Raw genomic sequence first — 25,219 nt, forward strand, 5'->3', positions numbered from 1 at the left:
AGCCACTCGAGGGGTAGAAGGCCAACCTTACCATACATATTGATGGCACACTTGCAATTGGCGAACTACTTCATTCTTCTCTGCCAAGTACTAGCACATAGAGGAAGCTAGAAGAAACATCAACTCTAAGCGCTATATGAAAAACTTCCCATAGGAATTAGTGCACATCTCACAAGGGACCGACACCAAGAGAGGGGACTTTCTTCTTCTGCTTGCTAGCAGCCTGGGAGTCTGTGAACGCTTTGCCCCAGCCGAGTCCTACCCGATACCCTGGTGTCCATGCCTTTCCGCTCACACACCTCTTCGATCATCCTTCAGGAGGGGAGCAGATTCCTACTGCCGATTTCTATGCATGGAGGTCACAGTTTTGAATAGTAGCTCAAACAGTTGTGGATTAACAGCTAAATCACAGTGTTTGAAACAGCCTACGTGGCATTCTAATCCTGGCTTCTCCACATTGAGTCACTGTGTGATCCTGGGCAATGTCACAATATCATCCCAAATTCCACTTCCCTAATCTCTCCAAGACTGGTAGGGCCTGGTTTAGTTTGGAGTGTGCACTATACAATAGGAGTAATGTATCCACACAGGAAATTAATTTCTCATCTTTATATTGACACACCCTGTGGGTGTCCAGTGGTAGGCCCTTGGCGTGATACAGGAGGCATTGTTGTTTGTATCATCCCCCTCCCACTTTGTTGCTTGCCCAGTCTCTCCTGCCCCCTCCGATGTTGTTGCTTGCCCCGTTCCTCCTGTATCCCTTCCACATTCTTGTGCTCTGTCCCTCCCGTGCTGGGGCTTGGCCTGTCCCTCCCTCCTACATTCTTAATTGCCTTATCCCTCCTGTGCTGAGGCTTGGCCTGTCCCTCTCGAGCTGGGGCTTGGCCTGTCCCTCATTCCTACATTGTTGCTGCCCTGTCCCTTCTATGCTGGGGCTTGCCCTGTCCCTCCTGCGCTGGGGCTTGGCCTGTCCCTCACTTCACTCCTACATTGTTGCTTGCCCTGTCCCTCCCGCGCTTGGGCTTGGCCTTGGCCTGTCTCTCACCTCACTCCTACATTGTTGCTTGTCCTCTCCCTCCTACGCTGGGGATTGGCCAGTCCCTCACTCCTACATTGTTGCTGCCCTGTCCCTCCTATGCTGGGGCTTGCCCTGTCCCTCCCGCACTGGGGCTTGGCCTGTCCCTCACCTCACTCCTACATCGTTGCTTGGCCTTGGCCTGCTCCTCACCTAACTTCTACATTGTTGCTTGCCCTGTCCCTCCTACGCTGAGGCTTGGCCTGTCCCTCACTCCTACATTGTTGCTGCCCTGTCCCTCCTGCGCTGGGGCTTGGCCGGTCCCTCACTCCAGCATTGTTGCTTGCCCTGTCCCTCCTGCGCTGGGGCTTGGCCTGTCCCTCACTCCAGCATTGTTACTTGACCTGTCCCTCATGCACTGGGGTTTGGCCGGTCCCTCACTCCTACATTGTTGTTCTCCAGAAAAGAAAAGAAACACCCCATTGCACTTTTTTTCCTAATCTTTAATACTGTTGCACATCAGAGCAGGCTGTACACTGCAGCTGCTTAGAGCAAGAGACACACAGCTCTCTACAGATGAGCTGAGGGGGCCCCCCTACATGTACTGAAGACTGGGGGCACCTCCCGCACCGCAGGGGCTGCAGGGGTGTTTATTATGCCCCTGCACATAATGCTACAATATTTAACAGCACACCACATAAGTAAACTCCACTACACTCCAAAACACAAAATACCATTCCAGTTAATCTCTCTCCAAAACACACAATCCCACTCCATGACACACAATCCCACTCCACATAATTCCAGTACACTCAATACCACACAATTGCTATCCACATAATTACACTGCACACCATGCCAAATGATTTCACTACACAGATCCAATCCACACAACACAATTCCACAACTAACTATTCCAATCCAAACCATACATGACTTGCATATACGCAAATACATATAATGCAAAACCATATATTGCAAAACCTGGTTTACCTTCCAATGTGTCCCAGCAGATCCTGTTCCTGGAGGGAGCTGCAATCCTAATCCTGCCTCTGTCAGCTCTCCTCTGTGCTGCCTTCTGCTCCCAGGAGCCCCCACCCCATATTTTTTCTGGGCCTGGCACTCTCTGACTGAAGAGAAACAATGTAAATTGATACTTTGTTTCTCTTCAGTCCTGGGTCACTGGGAGCAGCTCAGATCAGGTTTCTTTAGGCTGCTTTAGAGGGAGAGAGGATTGCTTTAGAGCCTGTCTCTCTCACAGCTCTCACCGAAGAGCTCAGGGGGCCCCCTTCATTTACTGGAGAGTGGGGGCCCCATGCACCGCGGGGGCTGCTGGGGCATTTGTTACGCCCCTGGGGGGATCCATTGGAAGGTCTTACGTAGGATGCGGAGGGTGTTGAAGCAGCTGGAGGTGACGGCGTTGACCTGTTGATTCATGTAGAGGGAGGAGTCGAGTTCGAGGCATGTGGGCTGCTGAATTCATATCTGTGCATCTCTGTGCATAGTCCGCCACCTAGTGTTGGGTCCGGATGATTGCACATTGTTGTCCTGGAAGAGTCTTCGAAGTATCACGAGATAGGTGGCTCCTCCCCTGGACTACAGTGCGCATGGGCATCGCCTCCATCCCCAGATTGTTTTTTTCCGCCATAGGGTTCGGATGTGTTTTCGGTTCCCTCCTTCGGAACCGATAGTTGTTCGATTTTACTTGAGACCAAAAGGTCTTTAGGCTGGGCGTCGGTATAGTTGCGTTCGGGTTCTCTTACTGACTCTCAGCTCCAATCTCCTACTGCCCTTCCACGTGCTTCGACGCGGACGGGCCTACACTACCGCATTTGCTATGGAGCGGACTCCATTCAAGAAGTGTCCGCTATGTCACTCGAAATATTCGCACCTCGACGTGCACCCCGTGTGCAACACATGCTTGTCACCGGATCACCGTGAAGACACCTGCATGGCGTGTTCAAAGTTTAGGAGTAAGAAAACTTTGAAGATTCGCCGGGCTAATCGACTCCAGGCACAGTTGTCGGCTTCGGCACCCCCACCTGATGACATCTTTCAGGAATCGATCGAGGAGGAGGACGACGTACAAGAGTCGGACTCTGGCCCCGCGTCCGAGGAAGAGACCTACGACGCGGACGAGGAGGCCTGCGACGAAGTCTCCGGTGAGGTAGGGGACGACGAACTGATTTGTGCCACGATGGGAGATAGCTCAGAGGAAGAGCATCCCCAACCGGACTCCGGGGTTTCCCCCCGTCATACGGCCCAGGTCGAGGGATCGCCTTCGGGCCTTACCCGAGATCTTACTATAAGTCCTACGTCCCCGCCTCCGGGCCCGGTCACGGACATTTCTAGCAAGAAACCGAAAGTGAAGCCAACCGGTACCGCACCCTCGGATGCGAAACCGAAACCGAAACTGGCGTGGGTGAAGAAGGTTCTGGAGGCGTCAACTTCCACGAAACCCAAAATGGCCGACTCGAAGAGCCACGCCAAGATGGCCGACCACAAGAGCCGCGCCAAAATGGCCGACCCGAAGTCCTCTGGGTCGGCACCGAAGGTGAAGACTTCCGACGCGGCTGCGTCGCCACCGAAAGGGGTCGCGGACCCGAAGACGGCTTCGAAGAAGCGTCACGCCGACGGTGCGACAGGCCAAGGGGCGTCGGCACCGAAGAAGAGGCCTGCCGGCGACCGGGCTCTCGGAGACGAAGAGTCGCTCGAGACGGTTCAGCCCTCAGCATCCCTTACAAAGAAGGTGGGAGAATCCTTGAAGCGGATCCAACAGTCCACTGTGGTTCCCAGCCAGGACACTGTCGTGCCTAGGCCCACGCCGAAGCCTGCCAAGGAACAAACGCCCATCCGTTTTACCCTTCCTCCCAAGTCGGCGCCGAAGGCCTTCGCGCCTAAGCAGGGCGGACATTCTCAGGAAGTATTGACGCCGAAAGCTGCCTTGGTGGTGTCGAAGCTTCGGCTCCAACCGCTCGCGGTGGAGGAACGTCGAGAGGTGACCATCGACGCCAACACCGGAAAATTGTCGCTCCTCAAACGAAAGATTACGTCGGAGCCGCCATTGGAACCTTTTAGGATTCCACTTAAGAGCAAAAAGTACTCTGCGGACTCTTCGGCTCTGATGGAACCTCTGTCTCCACAAGCCATGGAACGCTCGCCGGCCCATTCCCCAGTGCCTGATGTGGACGAGGAGGACGACGAGTACAACTATCCTGCGTACTCGGATCCGGAAGAGGAGCAGGTGCCCTGGACGGCAGGAGGCGACACGGACGACCTGCAGTCAGGCCAGGACACTCAACTTTTCGCTGCGAAGACGTCCCCGACGGAGGACTCGGCGGCGTTTAATGCATTAATAGAGAGAGCTGCAGCGAACCATGACGTCGAACTGCACTCAGACCCTGTGGATGCGGACTTCTTAGTCGACACCTTCTCGGTAGCCGAAAAGCAAGTCAAGACGCTACCTATGCTCAAAGGGGTGCTGAAGCATGCACAGGAGGTATTCAAGGAGCCCACCCGGGCGCGGGTGGTCAATCCTCGCATCGACAGGAAGTATAAGGCGGCGCCCACGGATCCCACGTATATTAAGGGACATTTGCCATTGGACTCCCTGGTGGTGTCCAACGCTCGAAAGAGGGCGAATTCGCAGACTACTGGTGATGCTCCTCCCCCAGACAAAGAGTCAAAAATCTTTGAGGCATCAGGCAAACGCATTGCTGCACAGGCAGCAAACATCTGGAGGATCTCTAACACCCAAGCCCTGCTTGCACGTTATGATAGGGCCCATTATGACACATTAGAGGCCATCCTACAACACTTGCCTGACCAATACAAGGAGGCGGGGGAGATGCTCATTCAGGAGGGTAAACTCATTACTAATGCATCCATCAAATGTGCCCTAGATGTAGCAGACACTGCCTCCAGGGCTATCAATACAAGCGTGTTACTTAGACGCCATGCCTGGCTTCGAATTTCTGGGTTCAAGCCCGACATACAAACCACATTACTGGGTCAAACGGTGAATCCTGACCATCTGTTCGGCCCTGAGGTGGATGCCTCCCTAGAAAAAATGAAGAAAGATACCGAAACTGCCAAGTCTATGGGGGCTTTACAAAGTCAGCAGTTTCGGGGTGGTTCCTTTCGCCGCTCCAATTCAAGAGGCACCTCAAGAGGCCAGGCATCCCAGCCCACGCAATACTACAAGGGTAACACCCAGTCCTCGTATAACAACAACAAGGGCAGGGGTGGCTACAGAGGCAATAATATCAAAGGCAGAGGACGTGGAAACAATGCCTCCAGGTCCACCGCCTCCAACAAGCAGTGACGTCTTGTCACTTCCCCCCGATCACACAACACCTGTCGGGGGGAGACTACAGCAGTTCCTGCCGGCGTGGAGGTCCATCACCACGGACAGGTGGGTGAGGTCTCTTATCCAGTACGGGTACTGTCTAGAACTTACGTCCATTCCACCGGACATACCGCCAAGAGGCCGTGCTATGTCCGACGAGCACTTGACCTTGTTGCAGCAAGAAGTACTAATCATGCTGCAAAAAGGGGCGATAGAGCTCGTTCCATTGCAAGAACGGGGAACAGGGGTTTACTCCCTGTATTTTCTAATCCCCAAAAAGGACGGATCACTCAGGCCGATCCTGGACCTCAGGCCCCTGAACTGGTACATCAACTCAGAGCACTTCCATATGCTCACATTGCAGCAGGTGCTTCCCCTGCTTCAACGGGGGGACTTCCTAGCAACGCTGGATCTGAAGGATGCCTATTTCCATATTCCCCTGCATCCTTCACACAGAAAGTATCTCAGATTCAAGATCTTAGACCAGCATTACCAGTTCAGAGTCCTGCCGTTCGGGGTCACCACGGCACCAAGAGTTTTCACCAAATGCCTAGCGACTGTAGCAGCGCATCTCCGTCGCCAGCACGTCCATGTCTTTCCATACCTAGACGACTGGCTTATTCAGGCAAAGACGGAACAGCAGTGCGTAGACCACGTGTCACGCACCATTCACCTCCTGCACGATCTGGGATTCTCTCTGAACTACCCAAAGTCCCATCTCCAGCCCGCCCACGTGCGACAGTATCTGGGCGCGACGATCAACACTCTGGCGGCCACTGCGCAGCCGAGTTCAGTGAGAATCGCCGGTATCCAGGCGCTGATCCAACGATTCAGACCCCAGACCTCGCTTCCAGCGAGGGTGTTCATGCAGTTGATAGGCATGATGGCCTCCTGCATCTCCATTGTCCCGCACGCGAGACTACATATGCGTCCGCTTCAGGAGTGCCTGGCACGTCAGTGGACTCAGGCTCATGGGCAACTGACAGACCTAGTGTTGGTGAGCGGTCGGGCGTACAACTCTCTGCATTGGTGGAATCCACAAAACCTTTGCAAGGGCCGACCATTCCAAGAGCCTGTCCCACAGATCATCCTGACAACGGACGCCTCTCTCCAGGGATGGGGAGCGCATGTACTCCATTACACAGTGCAGGGACTATGGACACTTCAGCAAAGGAAGATGCACATCAATGTGTTGGAACTGATGGCAATCTTCATGGCCTTAAAGGCGTTCAAAGTACATCTGTGCAACAAGGTCGTGTTGATCCGGACGGACAACATGACGGCCATGTACTACATCCAGAAGCAAGGGGGAACACACTCTCCACAGCTGTCTCATCTGGCTCAGAGCATGTGGAAGTGGGCCATTCAGAGGAACATCTTCCTCATGGCAGAACATCTCCCAGGCAAAGACAACCAGATGGCGGATCTGCTCAGCAGACACAGCCATCAGATGCACGAGTGGGAGTTACATCCATCAGTACTCCAACCGTACTTCCAAAGGTGGGGTCATCCAGAGATAGACCTGTTCGCCACAAAGGAGAACGCAAAATGCCAAAGCTTCGCCGCCAGGTTCCCACACCCCCAATCACAGGGCAATGCGATGTGGATGAACTGGTCAGGCAGATTTGCGTACGCTTTTCCCCCAGCACCTCTGATACCGCTGGTGGCACGCAAGCTCAGGCAACACTCGATGACGCTCATCCTGGTTGCTCCAACGTGGGCTCGCCAACCATGGTACACCACGTTTCTGGAACTCTCCGTGGTACCGCATCAACGGCTTCATCTCACTCCCAGCCTTTTGACGCAGAGCCATGGCGACATTCAGCACCCAGATCCGCAACAGCTCAACCTGGCGATCTGGCTCCTGAAGTCCTAGAGTTTGGCTACCTCAATCTTCCTCCCGACTGCATGGACATCATTCGGGAGGCGAGAAAGCCCACTACTAGAGCTTGTTATGCGGCTAAATGGAAGAGGTTTGTCGTCTACTGCGTGGAGCACAGCATTGACCCGCTAGACGCTTCCATTCAAAACATCATATGCTACCTCTTTCACCTGTATCGGTGTAATCTTGCCTACTCTTCCATCCGCATTCACCTGTCGGCTATGGCAGCATACCTCCAAAATAGGCAACACCTGTCACTCTTTAAGGTCCCTGCTATCAAGGCTTTTCTGGAAGGACTCAAAAGAGTCATTCCACCAAGGACTCCACCAGCTCCGGAATGGAACCTCAATGTGGTTCTTACAAGGCTGATGGGTCCCCCCTTTGAGCCACTACACTCTTGCGAACTGCAGTTTCTGACCTGGAAGGTGGCTTTCTTAGTAGCAATCACATCGCTACGGAGGGTTAGCGAACTGCAGGCGCTCACCATCCAAGAACCTTTCTTCCAGGTACATGCCAACAGGGTGGTGCTCCGCACTAACCCTAAATTCTTGCCCAAAGTGGTCTCACAGTTTCACATAAACCAAACTATTGAATTGCCGGTGTTCTTCCAAAACCCAGAGACGCTGGCGGAGCGGATGCTCCACACTCTTGATGTGAAGAGGGCCTTGATGTATTATGTGGACAGGACAAAAGATTTCCGCAAAACCAAACAACTTTTTGTTGCTTTTGCCACTCAACACAAGGGAAATGCAATCTCCAAAGCAGGAATAGCTAGATGGATAGTAAAGTGCATTCAGATCTGCTACGCTAAAGCAAAGCGCACTCTCACTATACCACCGAGGGCCCACTCCACTAGGAAGTTGGGGGCCTCTATGGCATTCTTAGGTAACATTCCCTTAGAAGACATCTGTAGAGCAGCCACATGGTCTACCACTCATACTTTCACTAAGCACTACTGTGTAGACGTGCACTCAAAACAACAGGCAGCTGTTGGTCAGGCTGTTCTAAGAACGCTTTTTCAGACTGCTGCAGCTGGCACGGGCGGCCGCCGCTAATGGAGGGACTGCTATGTATTCTATGCACAGATATGAATTCAGCAGCCCACATGCCTCGAACTGCAAATGCTACTTACCAGTATGCATCTGTTCTTGGCATGTAGGGCTGCTGACATTCATATCGCCCACCCTCCTCCCCGGCGCCTGTAGCAGCTGCAGTATGTATTCATATACAAACATATGCTCATAGCATGGTCATCACTCACTTCTTCACTCCATCTCTGCCTATGGCTAAAAACAATCTGGGGATGGAGGCGATGCCCATGCGCACTGTAGTCCAGGGGAGGAGCCACCTATCTCGTGATACTTCGAAGACTCTTCCAGGACAACAATGTGCAATCATCCGGACCCAACACTAGGTGGCGGACTATGCACAGAGATGCACAGATATGAATGTCAGCAGCCCTACATGCCAAGAACAGATGCATACTGGTAAGTAGCATTTGCAGTACTATGCTGAGGTTTTTTGGCATGGTCCGTGGGGGTCGGGGGGCTGCCGAGGGCAATGGGCCACCCCATGCTGAAGGGGTGGTTCAGAGAATGAGGACCTCTGTCTTCTCCAAGTTAAGTTTCGGCAGCTGTTGCTCATCCAGGCAGCGACGTCCTGCATTCCTTCCTAGAAGTTGAGTCTGGTGGCAGTGGGGTCCTTGGTGAGGGAGAGGATGAGCTGGCTGTCGTCGGTGTAGGAGGCTATGCTGAGGCCATTCTGTTGGACGATGGCGGCGCGGGGAGCCATGTAGATGTTGGAGAGGGTTGGGCTGAGTGATCCCTGTGAGGCTCCGCAGTTGAATTCCATGGGTTTGGAAAGGAAGGGTAGCAGTCTGATCCTTTGGCTCCTGCTGGTGAGGAATGATCTGATCCAGTCGAGGGTGATGTCTTGTATGCCGGCGTCATGTAGTCTGGCTGCGAGTGTCCGGTTGGAGACGGTGTTGAAAACTGCTGGTAGGTAGTAGAATCAGGGCTGCGTTGTGGCCTTGGTCGAGGAGGGTGCGGATATCGTCAGTGGCTGCGAGTAGGGCAGTCTCGGTGCTATGGTTGCTTCGGAATACGGATTGAGAGGGGTCGAGGATGGCGTTGTCTTCGATGAACCTCGTCAGTTCTGCGTTGACTGTCTTCTCTGCGACTTTTGCTGCAAAAGGGAGGAGCGAGATGGGCCGGTAGTACTTGAGGTCCATCAGGTCTGCTGAGGGCTACTTGAGCAGGGGCCTGGCTTCTCCGCCTTTCCATTCGTCGTGGGAGGGGCTGGTCTCGAAGGTGGTGTTGATGGTGCGTTGTAGCACGGATGTGATAGTGGTGGTGGCTCTGTGGTATATGTGGGGAGGGGAGGGATCTGGGGGGTCTCCGGAGTGGATATCTTTCATGGTCGCGTTGGTCTCCTCGGTCGTAATCGGTGTTCAGGCCTAGATGGTGGTCTGGCTGGTGTTGCCTCAGGGCGGGTTGACTGCGGTGTCAGGCGTGTGGTCATTTAAGTTGTCGTAGAGATGCTTTATCTTCAGGTGGAAGTAGGATCCGAGTCTGTCGCAAAGGTCCTGGGAGGGGGTGATGTCCGTGGCTTCGCTCCGGGCTTGGTGAATTCCTGGGGGACGCTGAAAAGTTCCTTCGAGTTGCTGGAGTAGGCGAGAATTCTGTTGTGGGTTTAGGTCCTTTTGGTGGTTCTGATGCGTTGGTGGTATTCCGTCATAGCATCATTGTAGGTGGTGTAGCATTCAGGTGTCTTGCTTTTTCTCCAGTTCTTCTCCAGGTGTCTGCAGGTGCGACTAGTTTCTTGGAGATCAGTAGTGAACCAGGCGGCTTTCTTGGGGCACTGCTTGTTGGGGTTGCGCAGCGGGGCGAGCATGTCAGCGGACTTGGCGATCCAAGTGCGGAGTTCCATGGCCGCGAGGTTGGCGTCGGTTGCAGCGGAGGGGGTGTTGTCGCTAAGGGCGGATTTTAGTTGTTACTCTGTGACTCTGCTCCAGTTCCTACAAGGGGAGCGTGGAGCAGGTTTGGGTGGCTAGGGATTGTTGACGGGGAAGTGTAGGCAGTGGTGATCGGTCCAGGGGGGCTGCGTGGTGTGGCTGAAGTGAACGCTGTTCCCTCCAGCGAAGATGGGGTCGAGAGTGTGTCCTGTCTTGTGGGTTGTTGTGGTGATGAGTTGTTTCAGTCCGATGTTGGCGAGGTTGTCAATGAGGGCGGCAGAGTTGGGGTCGCTGAGGTTGTCGAGGTGGAAGTTCAGGTCTCCGATGAGTATGTAGACCATGGCGGCGATGGGGTGGGGTGGGGTGCGATGAGGTGGTGATGGTGTCGGCAAAGAGTGCTCGGGCCGGGCGGTCTTTAGGCGAGGGTGCTGCGGAGTGTGGAGTTAGGGCTGGTCTGGACCTGGAAGTGCAGGTGTTCGGCAGCGGGGAAGGTATAGCTGGAGGTGGTGAGGCGGAAGGCATTTTTGTGCGCGATGGCGATGCCTGCTCCTGAGTGGTTGGGGAGGTCCTTCCTCTGGATCTTGTACCCGTCTGGGATGGCGATGGGGATGTCGGGGGCCGAGGAGTCGTTGGTCCAGGTGTCCGTGAAGAAGGCGACGTCGGGTGAGAGGGAGTCCAGGAGGTTACAGATTTCCACGGCGTGTTGGTACATGGAACGCAGGTTGAGGAGGATGCATCTCAGGACATCAGCAGTGTTGGAGGAATTTGTGATGCGTATGAACTGTACAGTGTGTGCTCCACATCTTCCACTGTGGAAAATCTCATTCCAGGGGTGGACTCCTCCTGCTTCTGGCGGGGTGCCTCCTGGTACTGCACTTGATTAATCTGTAAACTTTATCTTGATGTAGAAAAAATGGGCCCGATTGCGATGTCAGGTGGACCACCACCGACAGGCCGTCGGTGTTGGTACTCCCAAAATCTAGTGCAGCGGTCAGACCTCCGGATTATAATACCTGCGGTCAAAGCGCAGCGTGGGGGGGAAAGTCACCTGCCTCAGATAGGCTCCAGGAGCCAGTTGGGGCGGCAGTCGGAGACTAATCTCTACAATGAAGGCCGTGCCTGCAGAGGCACCACCATAGGTATTAGTTTGTCAGTTTCCAACAGCCTTTTCATGGCGGTCAGCTGTTGGAAACTGACTTTAGGCCTGGGGGGCACATGTGGTGTCCCCCAAACATCCATGCACCGTGTTCCAGACACTACATAGTGCCTAGCACATGGTGGATGTTTGAAACATCCCCTTTCCTATTGCGGGGGCCGCAGCACAAACCGCAATAGAAAAAGGGATGTTTCTGACCTACACGGCAGTTGCATCCTAATCCGGTGTGTGGGACCTCCGACCACTTGTCGGGTGGTCCCAATCCTCCTGCAATGGCGGTTCGAAATCAGGCCCAATGTGAAAAAAACTGCGTCACCTATCGCTGCATGGTTCACCTCAACGTAACATTTAGCAAACCCAATATGCATTTCTAAGCATTCCTTTATGGTGCTGCAATGCTTGATTAAATGGCCATTGCAACATCAAACGGGCTCCAACACGAGGAAGCCTGCATTGAGTTTAGGTATGTAACACTTGCGATAAATCGTGCAAATTGAGAGCCACGACCGTAAGCTGATGAACATGAAATTAGGTGTGTCTTTAAATTAATAAATCGACTCTATGTGTGTGGCGAAGAAATCAGTGTGCCCACAGGGGAGATGTTGTTTTATGATATGTTTATATGTGAAAAAAGAGATCCGTTTTTGTAAGCCTGCGTGTGTGCTTTGCTCTGCTTTCAAATTGAAAGGTCTTCATTTTTTTACGTGAGTGAACGTGGACAGGATGAGCACAGCTGTTATCTCGTATATTGTTTTCTTTGAACAAACAAGAGGTTATGTGCGCAAGTTTTGAGTGAAAATTCAGTTTAGGTGGAGTCAGAAGATAGGGTTGGTGTGCACGGGGTCAGAGTGTAAGTGCACGGGGTCAGAGTGTAAATCTATCAGTGCCGTGTTTAAACAGTGAACTGATGCAACGTAGGCCTGCAACTTATCAAGAGCGCCATTCATGCTACCGGCGCCCTTTGTGGCTAAAGTACGCATAATTGGTTGTAGTAGTGAGTGGGCAGTTTGTGTGCGTGTCAGCAAAAGGTGGAAGAGGCCTGCCTGACCTCAGCAGCTCGACAGGTCATGTCCACGGGAAGCTTGAATAGTCCCATAGAAAAGTCCAGCGTGGCCGCTGCTGACTCAGGCGCATCCCCGGGCCGGCCGAGCGCGCAGCGCAGGCCTCATTCTCCGGCACAGGCCCCGGGCATGGTGGCGTCCTAGCAGGCTGAGGGAGACGGATTGCGGCGCACCGAGGGTCAGACCTGCCTTCAGATGCAGAGTGGCGTGCCCGTGGATGACGACCCCTGGGAGCCCAGGTAGGCCTTGGCAGACTGCACTTCCTCCTGCTGGCGCACTAGAGCCGGGTGTAACAGTCTGATTGACCCTGGGCTCAAGTGCAGCTACATCAAAATAGCACACCTGAAACAAAAATTGAAAGGGCCAGTGCCCACCACCTCTGAGAGAACTAGTGATGCACCCATTACCTTGTGTAGAGTAGTACCCGAGGGCTCGGATTTGGGAGACGGTTTAAGGGTAGGCTTGGGATGGGACTGTAACTCCCAGGTTGCTACGTGTTGTTTTGCTATTGCGTTCCTTACCTCGGTGTTTCAAAGCACTTTACTATTATTTTATATAATAAAGTAATGTACATCGCAGTAGCCGAATATTTTGTGTTGGATTGTATTTTCAGTAATGACTTTTCCTGCTGGTATCTTTTTGGGTACTGTTGTAACATGCGTTGCATATGATCTGGCAGTCAAGAGGACGGGAGACACCTACTGTCAAATGACGGTGTGGCTTATACATTACTTTTGAATGTTTTGACCCGCAGAGTATCTACTCAGTACCCTATCATGCAGACTCTGATAGTCATAGTGTGTCCTGGGCACACAGGCATGCCTTGCACATGGCATTGCACAGTCCGGTATTATGTGAAGAGCACTAGTGCACAACAGCCACAGCCTCACCCATAATGGCACATGCTGGTATGATTGTACCCAAGTATACAGGCACGTTGGTGTGCTGCAAGATGCCACCACTGTCAGACTGGTGGCAGTGGGCACGAGTGGAACTGCAACACTGGGCCACACAGCCGGTCCCAAGGAAACGTGACAGGGCACCGGGGCACATCTGGCCTCAGGCCCATCGGAGGCCAAACAATTGCGATAACAACTCTAAAACCGCATTGGAGGTGGTTTAAAAAACGATACGTTTGTTTTGGGCGAGGGTGACCCAATAATTTCTGCAATAGGGAATATGCCTGCAGCAGCACTAAAAGTGCATTTGCAAACGTCTCCTCTGGGGGCCAGCCATGTGCCTGCCTCAAATTTGGTGCTAAAGTATCTTTTTTTTGCTTTCTTCGGGTTTGACATTTTATGAAATTATTTCCTTATGGATAACATCTGGTTACAGAATCATTTGTATTTGTTAATTAGTATTTTCTAATTTTACACAACCAGTTGAGGTGTCTCAGTAGGTTAACGTAACCACTGCAGGAGTCTGCGTTTCACCTCACAATCACAGGTTCAAATCCTGGGGGTTTGGGGGTTTCATGCAGCCTTTTATCCTACAAAGGTCTTCTCCACACAGTCTCGTGTGCACTGGGAATCAACTAAACCTAGTGGAGGACAAAGAACATCAACCTTTATCTTTGGGTTTCTTATAAATTGACACTGTTCTGTAGGCTCAAGTATCCCCAGGGCTTTAAGGCACTTGCATAATTGAAGACAAAATGTGTTCAGGGTCCTTTAATAATAATGGCCCTCATTTCGAGTAGGCCCATATATAGTATATGACTAACACAGGGTACATATTGGATACAATAATATTCATGAACTAATGATTTTAAAATGCATCCCCTTTAAAGTCTGGCAGGTCAAACCAGCTGGAATTTAAAGGGAGAAAAATGCCTGGTATTTATCAAGACATGCGAATGTTGGTGTTATTAGCACCTAAACCTGCAAGTTATACTCCATTTCATAGGCAAAGCTCATAATTGGTCATAATTATTGAATCTGGTAAATTCTAAACACCTGAGTTTCGGAATTTATAAATGCGATCAAGTATAGTATTCCAATCCAGGCCAAATCTGGGCCAAATTGTAATGAGGGCCTACTTGATTTGGTGCTCAGTGTGTTGCCTTAGTCAGCACATCAACCCTCTCGTCAGCAGTGGTGAGCGCCAATCTGAATTCTTTGTATTACTCTGCGATGCTGCTCGCAGCCGGGAACTTTGCTTTTCTTCCCTACCGCCGCGTGGGGACTACGTATACCGGCAGCCCCGGGAATCAGCCCAACTGTGTCCACTTGTGCCTGTGACATAAAACGGCTCGTGGCCCCCGCTCCGCGGGAGCCGCTTGCAGCCGGGGACTTTGCTTTTCTTCCCTACCGCCGCGTGGGGACTACGTATACTGGCAGCCCTGGGAATCAGCCCAACTATGTCCACTTGTGCCTGTGACATAAAACGGCTCGCGGACCCCGCACCGTGGGGCGCGTGGGGCGCGCCCCAGGCGAAGCCCGAGCTAAGGGCGGGCCCGTTTAAGCCTGTTTGAGCCCGTAGGAGACCGGTCCGGGCCCCCCCTCTAACATCTACTATATCGAAGGCTGGCCCCATTGTCCTGTAAGTACTTACTGAGTTATTTGCATTTGGTCTAGATAATGGCTAGACGCGAAGGAAGGGGGGAAGAAGGTGACAACGGGCGGCTACGTATCTGGGACACTAGACCAATTTATTACGAGGGCCACGTATGTCTTGGCTCATGAGATAGCCCTAACAGAGCGGAGGCTCTCTCAGGACCCAGTCTTTACCAAAAGATCCTCGCTAGGGGCTCTGTCGATCGCTCGTACACCGGAGCAGCGTCAGCAAAGGGCCGTTGTCGTTGGGTCCCCAAGTCGGACTAATATTCAGCCTCCACAAGATTCGGGCAATACTTCTTTGATTGGAGAGTTGTCACAGCCGGCGGCAAGGATTGACAACTTATTGATAAATCCCAATGATAGTATTGTAATATGTAATTCTGAAGCACCTAGAACTCCTTCACAGCTACAGGTGCATTCCGAGGGGGCTATCGCCAAAAGGAAGCGGGGAGGAGCAGTCCAGCGGGGAAGAAAACCCAAGATACCAAAGCTTAATAATAATAAGGAGTCTGTCATTGTGGGGCCTAAAGCCACAGAAGGCCCGCAGGAGACCCAACCTTCAATAAGCGCTCTCCGTGCGGCTAATACTGCGCAGATACCATCCATGGCGGAAGAGTCTTTCTTGCTGAAAGTGGGCGCTCTTATATCATCATCATTGCAGCCCCTCGAGGGAAGATTATTGTTAATAGAGAAAAGGCTAACAAAAATTGAAGAACTCTCTAGGTCTAGTTTGGAATTCATTAAGGATAAAATGGCGAACTGTGGTCAAACACAAGTAAAGCATGTGTCCGAAGGGTCTGTGGCCCCTAATCCCTTATTGATTTGTAGCCGTCCTCTCAACCCTCTGGATTCCACTGTGACTAGGGTAATTACAACTGACCCAATTACCACTGCTGGCCCAGAGGATCATCCAACTACGGCTTGCAAAATGACAGTAAGCAAAGCTCTACAACAGTGGGGAGTGGGCCAGTTGAAAATTGTAGATGGAATGTCAAAAAGGAAACCTAACATTGAAGACCCGAAGATTACCCTTCCACATATTGACTTACCCCCCGAAAGTTCACCCTACGTTGTTGTTCTGGCTGGGGTTCCCGAACTGGGCAACGGTGGAAGTGAATCCTATACTGAACTAAAAAACAAATCTATCCACTGGTTGAACAATAATAGACCTCTTCCAAGAAATGTTCAATGCCAAATTTTATTTTCCAGAAGAGTTGGATGGGTGGGACGCAGACCCAAAGATATGGAGGGGGATTGTATTGTCATTAATTTTAAGGACAGTAGGGTGGTGGAGCATGCTTGTATGGGTTTCCCTAAAAACTTCCAATCTATAATCCAGACTTTGGACCTAAGTTATTTTTATCCTCCCCCTATCCACAGTGTGAATCCAGGCTATTATGGAAGAAATAGGGGAGGGCACGGCCTACATGTTAGGCAGAGTCACAGAGAAGAGGTGGGTAGCAATTTGCACTCATTAGGAGTACCACTAAGTAATAGATTTGGTGTTCTAGATCTGGTGGATTGACTACCATCCACTTTCCCTCCCACAGTAATAACATCCAAGAGGCAGAGGGATACAAATAGTGGAAGGATGCCTGGGGGGAAGAATCGAGACCCTCTGACTAGTGAGGTAACAGGGCTTATTGATAGTGGAAGAACATCTATAGTTGATTCCGATGTAGAAGATGTGAATTTTGTTCCACCAATGGACACATATATCCCACCTAGCGAAGTTAGATCATCCCCCGTAAGTAGTAGCCCCTCTCCCTTCTTGCATTGAGTTCTCTGATTTGCTGGACATCGCAGGGTCAGAGGTAAATGCAGTGAGTGGCCCGGAAGACTTTTTGGTGGCCTTAGAATGTTCTCATGGAATATTGCGGGCCTTGCTGCCAAACTTGATGTGCCGAATTGGGGTGATTATATCGATTCTCATGGGATCTGCCTCTTTCAAGAAACCTGGGCCCTAAGCCCCATTTATAGAGTAGTGTTTGTGGCATATTGTGACCAGCTGTTAAGGGTCCCAGAGGTAGACCATTGGGGGGGCTTATGTATATGGGAGGGAACTCACCTCGGATGCGTGGTGAAAAGAGTTGACACTCACTCTCCAGACATTATTTGCATTCTCTTGACCCACAGAAACTTACCAAAACTGGCCATGAAAAACCTCTATTCTCGGCCAGTTTAACATGGTGGTACATCCTCGACTCTAGGCTCTCTGGCAAGTCTTCTTAGTTCCCTCTCGGGTAACGTGTCCTTTTTGATCGGTGGGGACTTTAATTGCCACTATGAACCCCTCAATGGTTTTATGAGACCTATTACTAGCGATGAGGATGTAATTTGGTAAATCCCATCGCCTAATACATACCCGATAAAGGGGTGGACCCCACTAGTCCTCCAAATGACCTCTCTTACACTTACTTTCTCTCTAAGAACCTGCAATGGGTGATTCGCGAGGGACAACCCATGGCATCCAACCTTCGAGAGACTAGGTCAGGCATCAGTAATTGACTACTTTTTATCAAGTGTTGAAATTTGGCATAAAGTGGCAGATTTTAGCATTGATCAGCGCATTGAAAGTGACCATAATCCTCTGGTCATCTTGCTAGATTTTTGTATGATTGAAACAGATCAAGGTACTGTAAATCCCCCTAGAAACAATCTCAGAGTAGTCGATGGAGGGAGACGTACTCGCTGGGCCACAATAAACCAATCCCCAGAAATAATGTCAAGAATGTACAATAGTATTATTCCCCTTCTAGAAAAGGCAAGCTTTGCATCCGGAAATCCTGCCAACCCAGGACACGGTGATGACCTGGGGAAAATCCACCAGGAAATGGTTGCAACCTTGGGGGACTTCTTTTATAGTAGTAGGCCTTCCAAGTCTAAACACCGTGGGGATAAAAACCCCTGGTTTAGCAGGTGGTGTAGGGTGGCAAAGCTAACTCTGTTATCATCCCTCAAGGGGGGTGACAGTTTATGTATTAGGGAAGCTAGGGCTGTTTTAAAAAAAAACTTTTTAAAGCAAAATCAGAAAGGGAAGCAGATAGATGGCAGGCTATTAAGATTGCCCTAGACTCAAAAGACGTGAGAGCTTGTTGGAATTTGGTCCACACTGGGAAAACAGAGGGCAAGACCATTATTGAACCAAATATTGGTGAGGAAGCCTGGCGTCTATATTTTAAAGAGTTATATTTAACTCTGCCAACTGAACCAAGTGAGCCTCCGGTCTGTTGCCTAACCTCCGATCCTTCATGAAATATACCCTCTTGCACCTTGGCTGAGGTCCTATCAGCCTTAGCCAAGCTCCAACTGAACAAAGCACCAGGATTAGACAGAATTACCGGGGACCTGTACAGAAATGAACAGGTAGTGTGGGTTCCTTATCTTCAATCCCTTTTTAACACAATTCTCTGTGGTCTCCCAGCCCCTCCCACGTGGGCAGGGGCAGAGATTATCCCTATTTATAAAAAGGGGTCCCCCATGGAACCGGCCATTTATAGGCCAATTAGCCTCATTGATGTTTCGCAAAATATCTTTGCTAGGGTGTTAGTGGAAAGATTGCAGGAATGGATCCAAAACCATGATATTCTGACCCCGTTGCAAGCAGGTTTTAGGGCCAAAACTTCCACTGTAGATCAGTTATTCAGGCTCCAGTTAATTTACTGGAAGCACGTAGTTCTGGAAGGTGGGAGCCTATATCTAACCTTCGTGGACTTGAAATCAGCATTCAATATGGTGGACCGTAACCAGCTGTGGAGTATTTTGCTGGCAATGGGAGTTCCACCGTATCTCTGCTTTCAGCTTAAACGTCTCCACAATGGCACCTTTGCTAGAGTAAGGTATGGCAAGAACGGGCAATTGACGGCTCCATTTCCCGTTGGTAAGGGGGTGAGGCAGGGTTGCGTGCTTGCGCCGGGTCCTTTTCTCCCTCTTCCTTAACGGGTTAATTGAAGATCTACTTGCCACCAAGGACATAGACTCCCCGAAATTGGCATTCCGTAGATTTCCCGCATTAAGGTTTGCGGATGATACCCTGCTGCTTTCAAAGTCAGATATGGGAATGCAGCATGTGCTAAACGAATTTAGCCAGTTCTGCAAAAAGAGGAACCTTTTGGTCAACATCAACAAAACCAAATACATGGTCTTTAATGCTAATTCCAACAACTGCCCGCACCCGATGATGGAGGACAGAACCCTCGAGAGGGTCCCTATATTTGTTTATTTGGGCCTCTCTTTGAACGACAAAATGGGGTGGGGTCCTCAAATCAATAAGGCTAATTTAAAGCTAACCCAGGCTGCTGGGGGAATCTTAAAACTCCAGAAGAGTTGTGTTATAAAGACTATAAGCCCACCACATGAAATATACAAAGTTCAAGCCAGGTCAGCATCCCTATATGGGGGCGGAACTTTGGGGGCACAGACCATCCAATGCCCTCACATTAACTGAAAATAATTTTATTAGACAAATTCTGACCCTACCAAAAAATACACCACTTGTACCGCTAAGGATGGACTTGAATATCCTCCCAATTGCGGATCTTATCTCGTCACGTCCGTTGCTTTACTGGCGGCGACTGTGGAGTACTCCTGAGTTAGGCTGCTATAGGGAGGAATTAAAAGCGGTAATTACATCATTAGGGGCTGGCAGTGTATCCTGGTTATCATTTGTAAGGCACTCTTTCCGTGCAATTGGTAGGGAGAACCTAAGGATTAATCCAGAAGCATCCTGCCCAGCCATTTCTAAGAAAAGCTTGGCAACTGCACTGAAAGAGTACAAAATGACAAAAATTCTGCAGTCAGTTAATCCTGTGAGTTTAACTTATGGGTTTCTGGATTTTAAGTGTCATTATGAATTCGAGCGGGTGTTGTATTCTATACAACCGATGTTAGCCAAAAAGTTGTTTTTGCAATTTAGGTATGGAACACTATCGCTATATGCGATTACAAACAAGTGGGCGGGAGTATCCCATTGGCTTTGCCCCGGTTGTCATGAGGAAGATACATTAGTTCACGTAATACTCTTCTGCGTGCCATACAAACATGCTAGGCTAAAATGGATTATCCAACTTTGTAGGAACCTGGGCATTAGGAACTATCATGAATTTTTTAGGATCCTAAAATCAGACACTGACCCGGTTTATGTGGTTGCAATTTCGAAATTTCTGTTTTGTATGTGGTCAACACAAAGGAATTTGTTAAAATTGGATCAGACCACAAGTCATTTGTAGTTTTCTTTTCTTTTTTTGAAACCCGCCATTTCGACTAAAATCCTGGATTTTTCATTGTCAGTGGGAGGTTGACGGAGGTAAACCCAAAAGAGTTACAGCAGTATATATTACTGGGCTGGAAGGCGATCACAGGCTTTCTAGAATTTTATGAACTTTTTTACTTAAATGTTATTCTCATTATATGTTTTAACCTATGAAATTCCCATAAAGATGATTTTACATTTTTAATTAGTGGCATTATTTTGTATTTTTGCCTAGATTTTAATGTATCCTATGATCTTCTAACTTTAATCTAGCATGGATTTGAAACTGATGTAAATTTAATGTGCTTTTATGGCTATAATAGCCGCAATAAAATTTTCTTGAATGAATTACTCTGTGATCCCAGTACAGGAACGAGGAATGTCGTTGGTTCTGATGGCTGAATTAATATTGAATGTGTAAGAATTCCCAAATTCTTCTGTGCCTCCAACTAGCTCTGGTACTTAAAATATTTGATTGGTCCAATGTACGGACAGAAGCCCACACCCGAAATGATGTACACCAATCTTTATTTACAAGTAAAACAAGATCTAGCTTATTTTTTACACTTATATGTAAATGACTTTAGTCCTCACACCTGTTTCTTGAAAGTGAGTATCTACCTTTCCATATCCTGCATCCAGAGTAGGGTATTATTCAGTGAGCCTTTTTGGCCAGTAAAGCGATCCGTTTTCCTACCTGGAGCCTAAAAGCTCCAGTCGATCTCCACTATGACAACCATGTGTCCTTAAATGGCAGAATATATTTTCTTCTTGCTGGTAGAAGAAACCCTTACATGTGAGTTTGACATGTCCTCTCTTTTGTGTCATAGGGAGCCTCCAGGTGGACCAGGTCTAACATCCCTCCCACAGCTTGTTCACTGCTTTTGAAAGCAAGTGTGTTTTTTACTCGAATCCCCTCTTAACCTTCTGAGGTGCCCCATGTCAGCTGTGGAATCCAGGGACTACCATCCCTTGGGCAGTGGGACCGCAGGCGACAGGGAACTGCCGTTCCCTGCAGGTGGCACGGCGGTCCAGAGGCCACAGTATGGTTGACGAAACCGCCATGGTCCCTGCAAGCATTTTATGGGTTTCCTCCCAGCCAGGGTTTTCATGGTGGTTCCTACTCCATGAAAACCCTGGCGGCGAGGGAACAAAGCCTCACACCCTGTGGGTGCACACAGGGGAGCACAACTTGTGCCCCCCTGTGTGCATGCACACCAGTTCGAGCAGGGCATGGACTTTCGAGTCCATGCCGTGCAGGAACTGTTTTTGGCGTTCCGATTCTGGTGCTATTTTTAAAGGCACGGCTGTGGGAATGCCAAAAAAAGCCCGCCAGACACCAGTTTAACTTGTAATCTAGCGGTTGGCCTGACCACAGATTTAGTGGGGTGGCGGCAAGGACCCACTGCTCCACCGTTAAACTCTTTATCGGGCCCTGTATGTCTTTCAGATATTTGAAAAGCATGGAATGGTGTGGTTTTCCTGTGCATGAATCCCACCAATTATCACTTGATGAAAATGGTGCAGGGAAAATGCCACATGCCTGAATAGCTGATCTTCTGTTGGTGTCCAGGTCGGTGGTCCTGCAGCCTCCTGGAAGCATATGTGTGTGGTAGCCCGTGTCCGGTGTCAAAGTGGGCTTAGACTGCTTGTAGGTTAAGGTAAAGCTCTGTGCCACAAATTAGAGGACGTTCTCCAATACCAGCCTGGAAACAACAGTAGCGAGGCTGTTTTTGGAATGGACACAGAAAGTAGGGCTCGTGTTTTTGAACCCTGTGCTGTGAGCATATCATTCTCTGATTTGACACAATATTATTTCCGACTCCTCCCAAGTAGAAACATTAAATACATTTAGGTCTGACAGCAAACAATAAAGGGCAGTAAGCGATGGCCAGCTCACATCTGTGTGCCGAGAAAAACACTGGCGTTGCGACTCAAGAACCCGAAGCATGTAGACAACTTCAAGGATGCAGGAAAGTAAAGAGTTGGCAGCTAGAGTCGAATATAACATTTTTGGTTTTCATCCAGATATCGCTGCCTGTTTGCTCTGTTAAAATATGAAGCCCCGGTAGTTCCCATAAATTAAATTTAAAAAAGTCCCTGTGAGGAAAACAGACAAATATTCCCAGAAAAAGCAGTGTGCTGAGCCACAGGAGACGTGCTTCAGTTAATAGGACTGTTTTTAATAAAGAAAAAAATATTTCCGAAAATTCCAGCAGCACTCGTCCAAGCAGGAACTAAACATAAAAGGCTTCATTTAGCAGGGATCACTGCGTCCCTCTGGCGTGGCACGGTGCCCGCCACTGTTGTTGACTCACCATGCCCAACCCTGCGCCTGGCAAGGATCTTGAATGTATACCACAGGAAGCGCGTAAACATGTTGTCTCTCTCAAAATCAGACGTGAAGGACCAGTCTAACTTCTAGTTAACCTCCAGCCCTGTGTACCTTGAAGGTCCTCACTCCAGGGCCCAGCCACCCAGGTGCACCCACATTTGGGTTACAACTGATATGCAAATATATGTGGGTTTCCCCACATACTTGTCATGTAAAGCTGGTTGACCTTCGTGCCCCAACAACTGCAATATTCAGAGTTTAACAGCTTGAAACTGGAAGAAATACATTAAGCATTACCTCGTTGTGTCCCATGCTGGCCTACTGAAATGTAAGGCCAACCCTGCAGCATCAATATTCCACTGGGTAGTGTGGGATACTATGGACTACCCTGCTAGAAATGGGAGCACCTAGGGAAATTATATATTTTCTGGCCCGCCTGTACGAGAGACTCAGCTCGAGTGTCCGGTATGGGCCTTCGGGCGAATGTACAGATAAATTCTGGGTCAGGAGAGGTATTAGACAAGGGTGCGTTTTGGCACCCCTGCTTTTCACTCTATTTATTAATGAAGTAGACTCGATCCTTAAGAAGGCACCAGCGGACGCTCCTAGAGTAAACGCAAGTACAATCCCCGTGTTACTCTATGCGGACGACGCTGTGTTGCTCTCTAGGACTCCCCGGGGTCTACAGCTCTTGATGGACAAATTTGTGGCCTTTATAGAAAAAAGAAAGCTGGTCATTAATAAGAGCAAGACATATGTGATGGAGTGTGGAGCTAGTAATCTCAAAACTAAAAAGCCCTATAGGTATCACATTGATGGCCAAGTGGTGCAGTGTGTGGAAAACTTCTGCTACCTGGGGGTTACCTTTTCCAAAAGCGGCCGCTGGGATGTCGAGCACAAGGTGGTGCGCGACAAAATGATCAGGAGTGCCAATGGAATATTTGCTTTTGCAAGTAAACTAGGTAGTAGAAGGCCTAAGGTAATGCTTAAGATCTTTGAAGCCAGGTGTCTCTCGGCTGCTCTCTACGGAGCGGGGGTTTGGGGGGTATCCAGGGTAGAACCCTTACAGGTAGAAGAGAACACATTTCTGAAAAAATTATTGTGCCTCCCGACATCCACTGCTAATAGTCTGGTTCACAAAGAATTAGGACTACAACATCTAAATGATCTGTTATTGTTGAGACCTTTGATGTTATGGCGTTCGGTCTGGATGAAAGACGAAACCTCATTTAATAGGGCTATTATTGAGGATTGTCTACGTCTAGACTATTTTCTCAAAATCCCATGGATTAAATACATAACTGAATCCTTTTCTAGTGTGTTTGGATTAAACGTTACATTAGATCACTGTTCTGCCTCGGATTTCTCTAAAGAGAGTCTGAAATTAACTTTTTTAAATCATTGTGCAGAAAGACGAGCCACGGATGATCTTAAACTTTCCACCTGTATACGTTACAACCAACTGAACGAATTTGAGGGCCTACACCCCTACCTCCCCCAGGTGACCAAAGGGCAACATCGGTTTGTCCTCACCAGGATGAGGATGGGTACGGTCCACTTATTGGTTGCATTTCCTGAGATTAAGATGCGCCCTATAGGTCCATGTCGGTGCGACAATTTTTCAGAACAAAGCACAGAGCACTTTCTACTTGTATGTAACCTCTACGGTGAATATCGTAAATTCTTTTTAAAACCTTTATTTATTAAATTTGGAGCAAGAAGTATTAAAGCGGCAATGAAGTTACTTTTTAATTTGCAATACCCTGACATCTGTTTTTATACGGCTAGTTATATACTCAGGGCCATCAGCTCTAGGAAAAGCATGATTTTTTAAGCTATTAATTTTAAAGTAATTTATTTATTGGAAACCTTTTAAAAAGAGCATTATTTGACACGTCATATGTATTTTACTGTATTCTTAGCGGATTGCGATTGTTATGTGTATTTTTTCTTTTAATATGTATTGTATGTATGTACTTTTATGGACATGATTTACATGTTTCCGAATAAAGTTTTTGACTTGACTTGACACTGGGTAGTGTGCCACATAATTTAACCACGACCCAGGAGTAAAAGCCTAAATCTACCAAACTTGCCACTGCATGCCTTATTTGAGTTCTGGTTTACAACATTTGCAGTGCCAAAATAAAGCTTCCCCTAGCCCAACCAAAGGGGTGTATTGAATACAGATGTCTGTCTACTGGTAAAAAAGAAGAGCTGGTGCAGGCGTTCTTTTCTTAGCGCAGCACGGTATTGATTTCCGAGGTATTCAAATTATTTTGAGAAAATACTAATGGTTTACTTAGTACATGTTATTTACTATGGCGAATGTTGTGCTGAAGTCCTTAGTTCGGATTCCCTCATAATTATTGGATAGATACTCTCTTCAAGCGGGAAGGAATCCGAGAACTGAAAAGGGGCATTGACAATATTTTTGTGATGCTGTTTACAATCAAGATCTGATTGGATGTAATATACAAGATACGCAGTGAGTATCTTTTTTAACTTTGTAATACAGGCAGTGCTTAATTTCTAATAAAGTATGTGCCAGGCCCTAGCCTGGAGGCAACTGCAGCTTTAATCACCCATTGCCTTTGCCTGCTTTGGCAATGTCAATACCCATGCAACTGTCAATCATAACACTCTAATGTGTGATTTTC

The 25,219-nt window shown here is 49.2% G+C and overlaps 1 protein-coding gene across 2 annotated transcripts in view; it reads left to right on the top strand.

Moving 5' to 3' along the window:
• The window catches only part of LOC147712093 (caspase-7-like), a 542,812-nt gene that overhangs the window by 219,943 nt on the left and 297,650 nt on the right, over window positions 1-25,219 (top strand). Inside the window, exon 1 of one of the 2 annotated variants that reach the window (XM_086922860.1) lies at window positions 12,526-12,654. The exons of the other annotated variant lie outside the window; for it this stretch is intronic. Coding sequence (XP_086778986.1) covers window positions 12,611-12,654 — 44 coding nt within the window. The 5' untranslated portion in view covers window positions 12,526-12,610. Of the gene's footprint in view, window positions 1-12,525; window positions 12,655-25,219 lie in introns of those variants that run through there. 2 annotated transcript variants of the gene reach the window in all.

Source organism: Lissotriton vulgaris, chromosome 5, assembly GCF_964263255.1.
Source record: "Lissotriton vulgaris chromosome 5, aLisVul1.2, whole genome shotgun sequence".
Classification (NCBI taxonomy): domain Eukaryota; kingdom Metazoa; phylum Chordata; class Amphibia; order Caudata; family Salamandridae; genus Lissotriton; species Lissotriton vulgaris.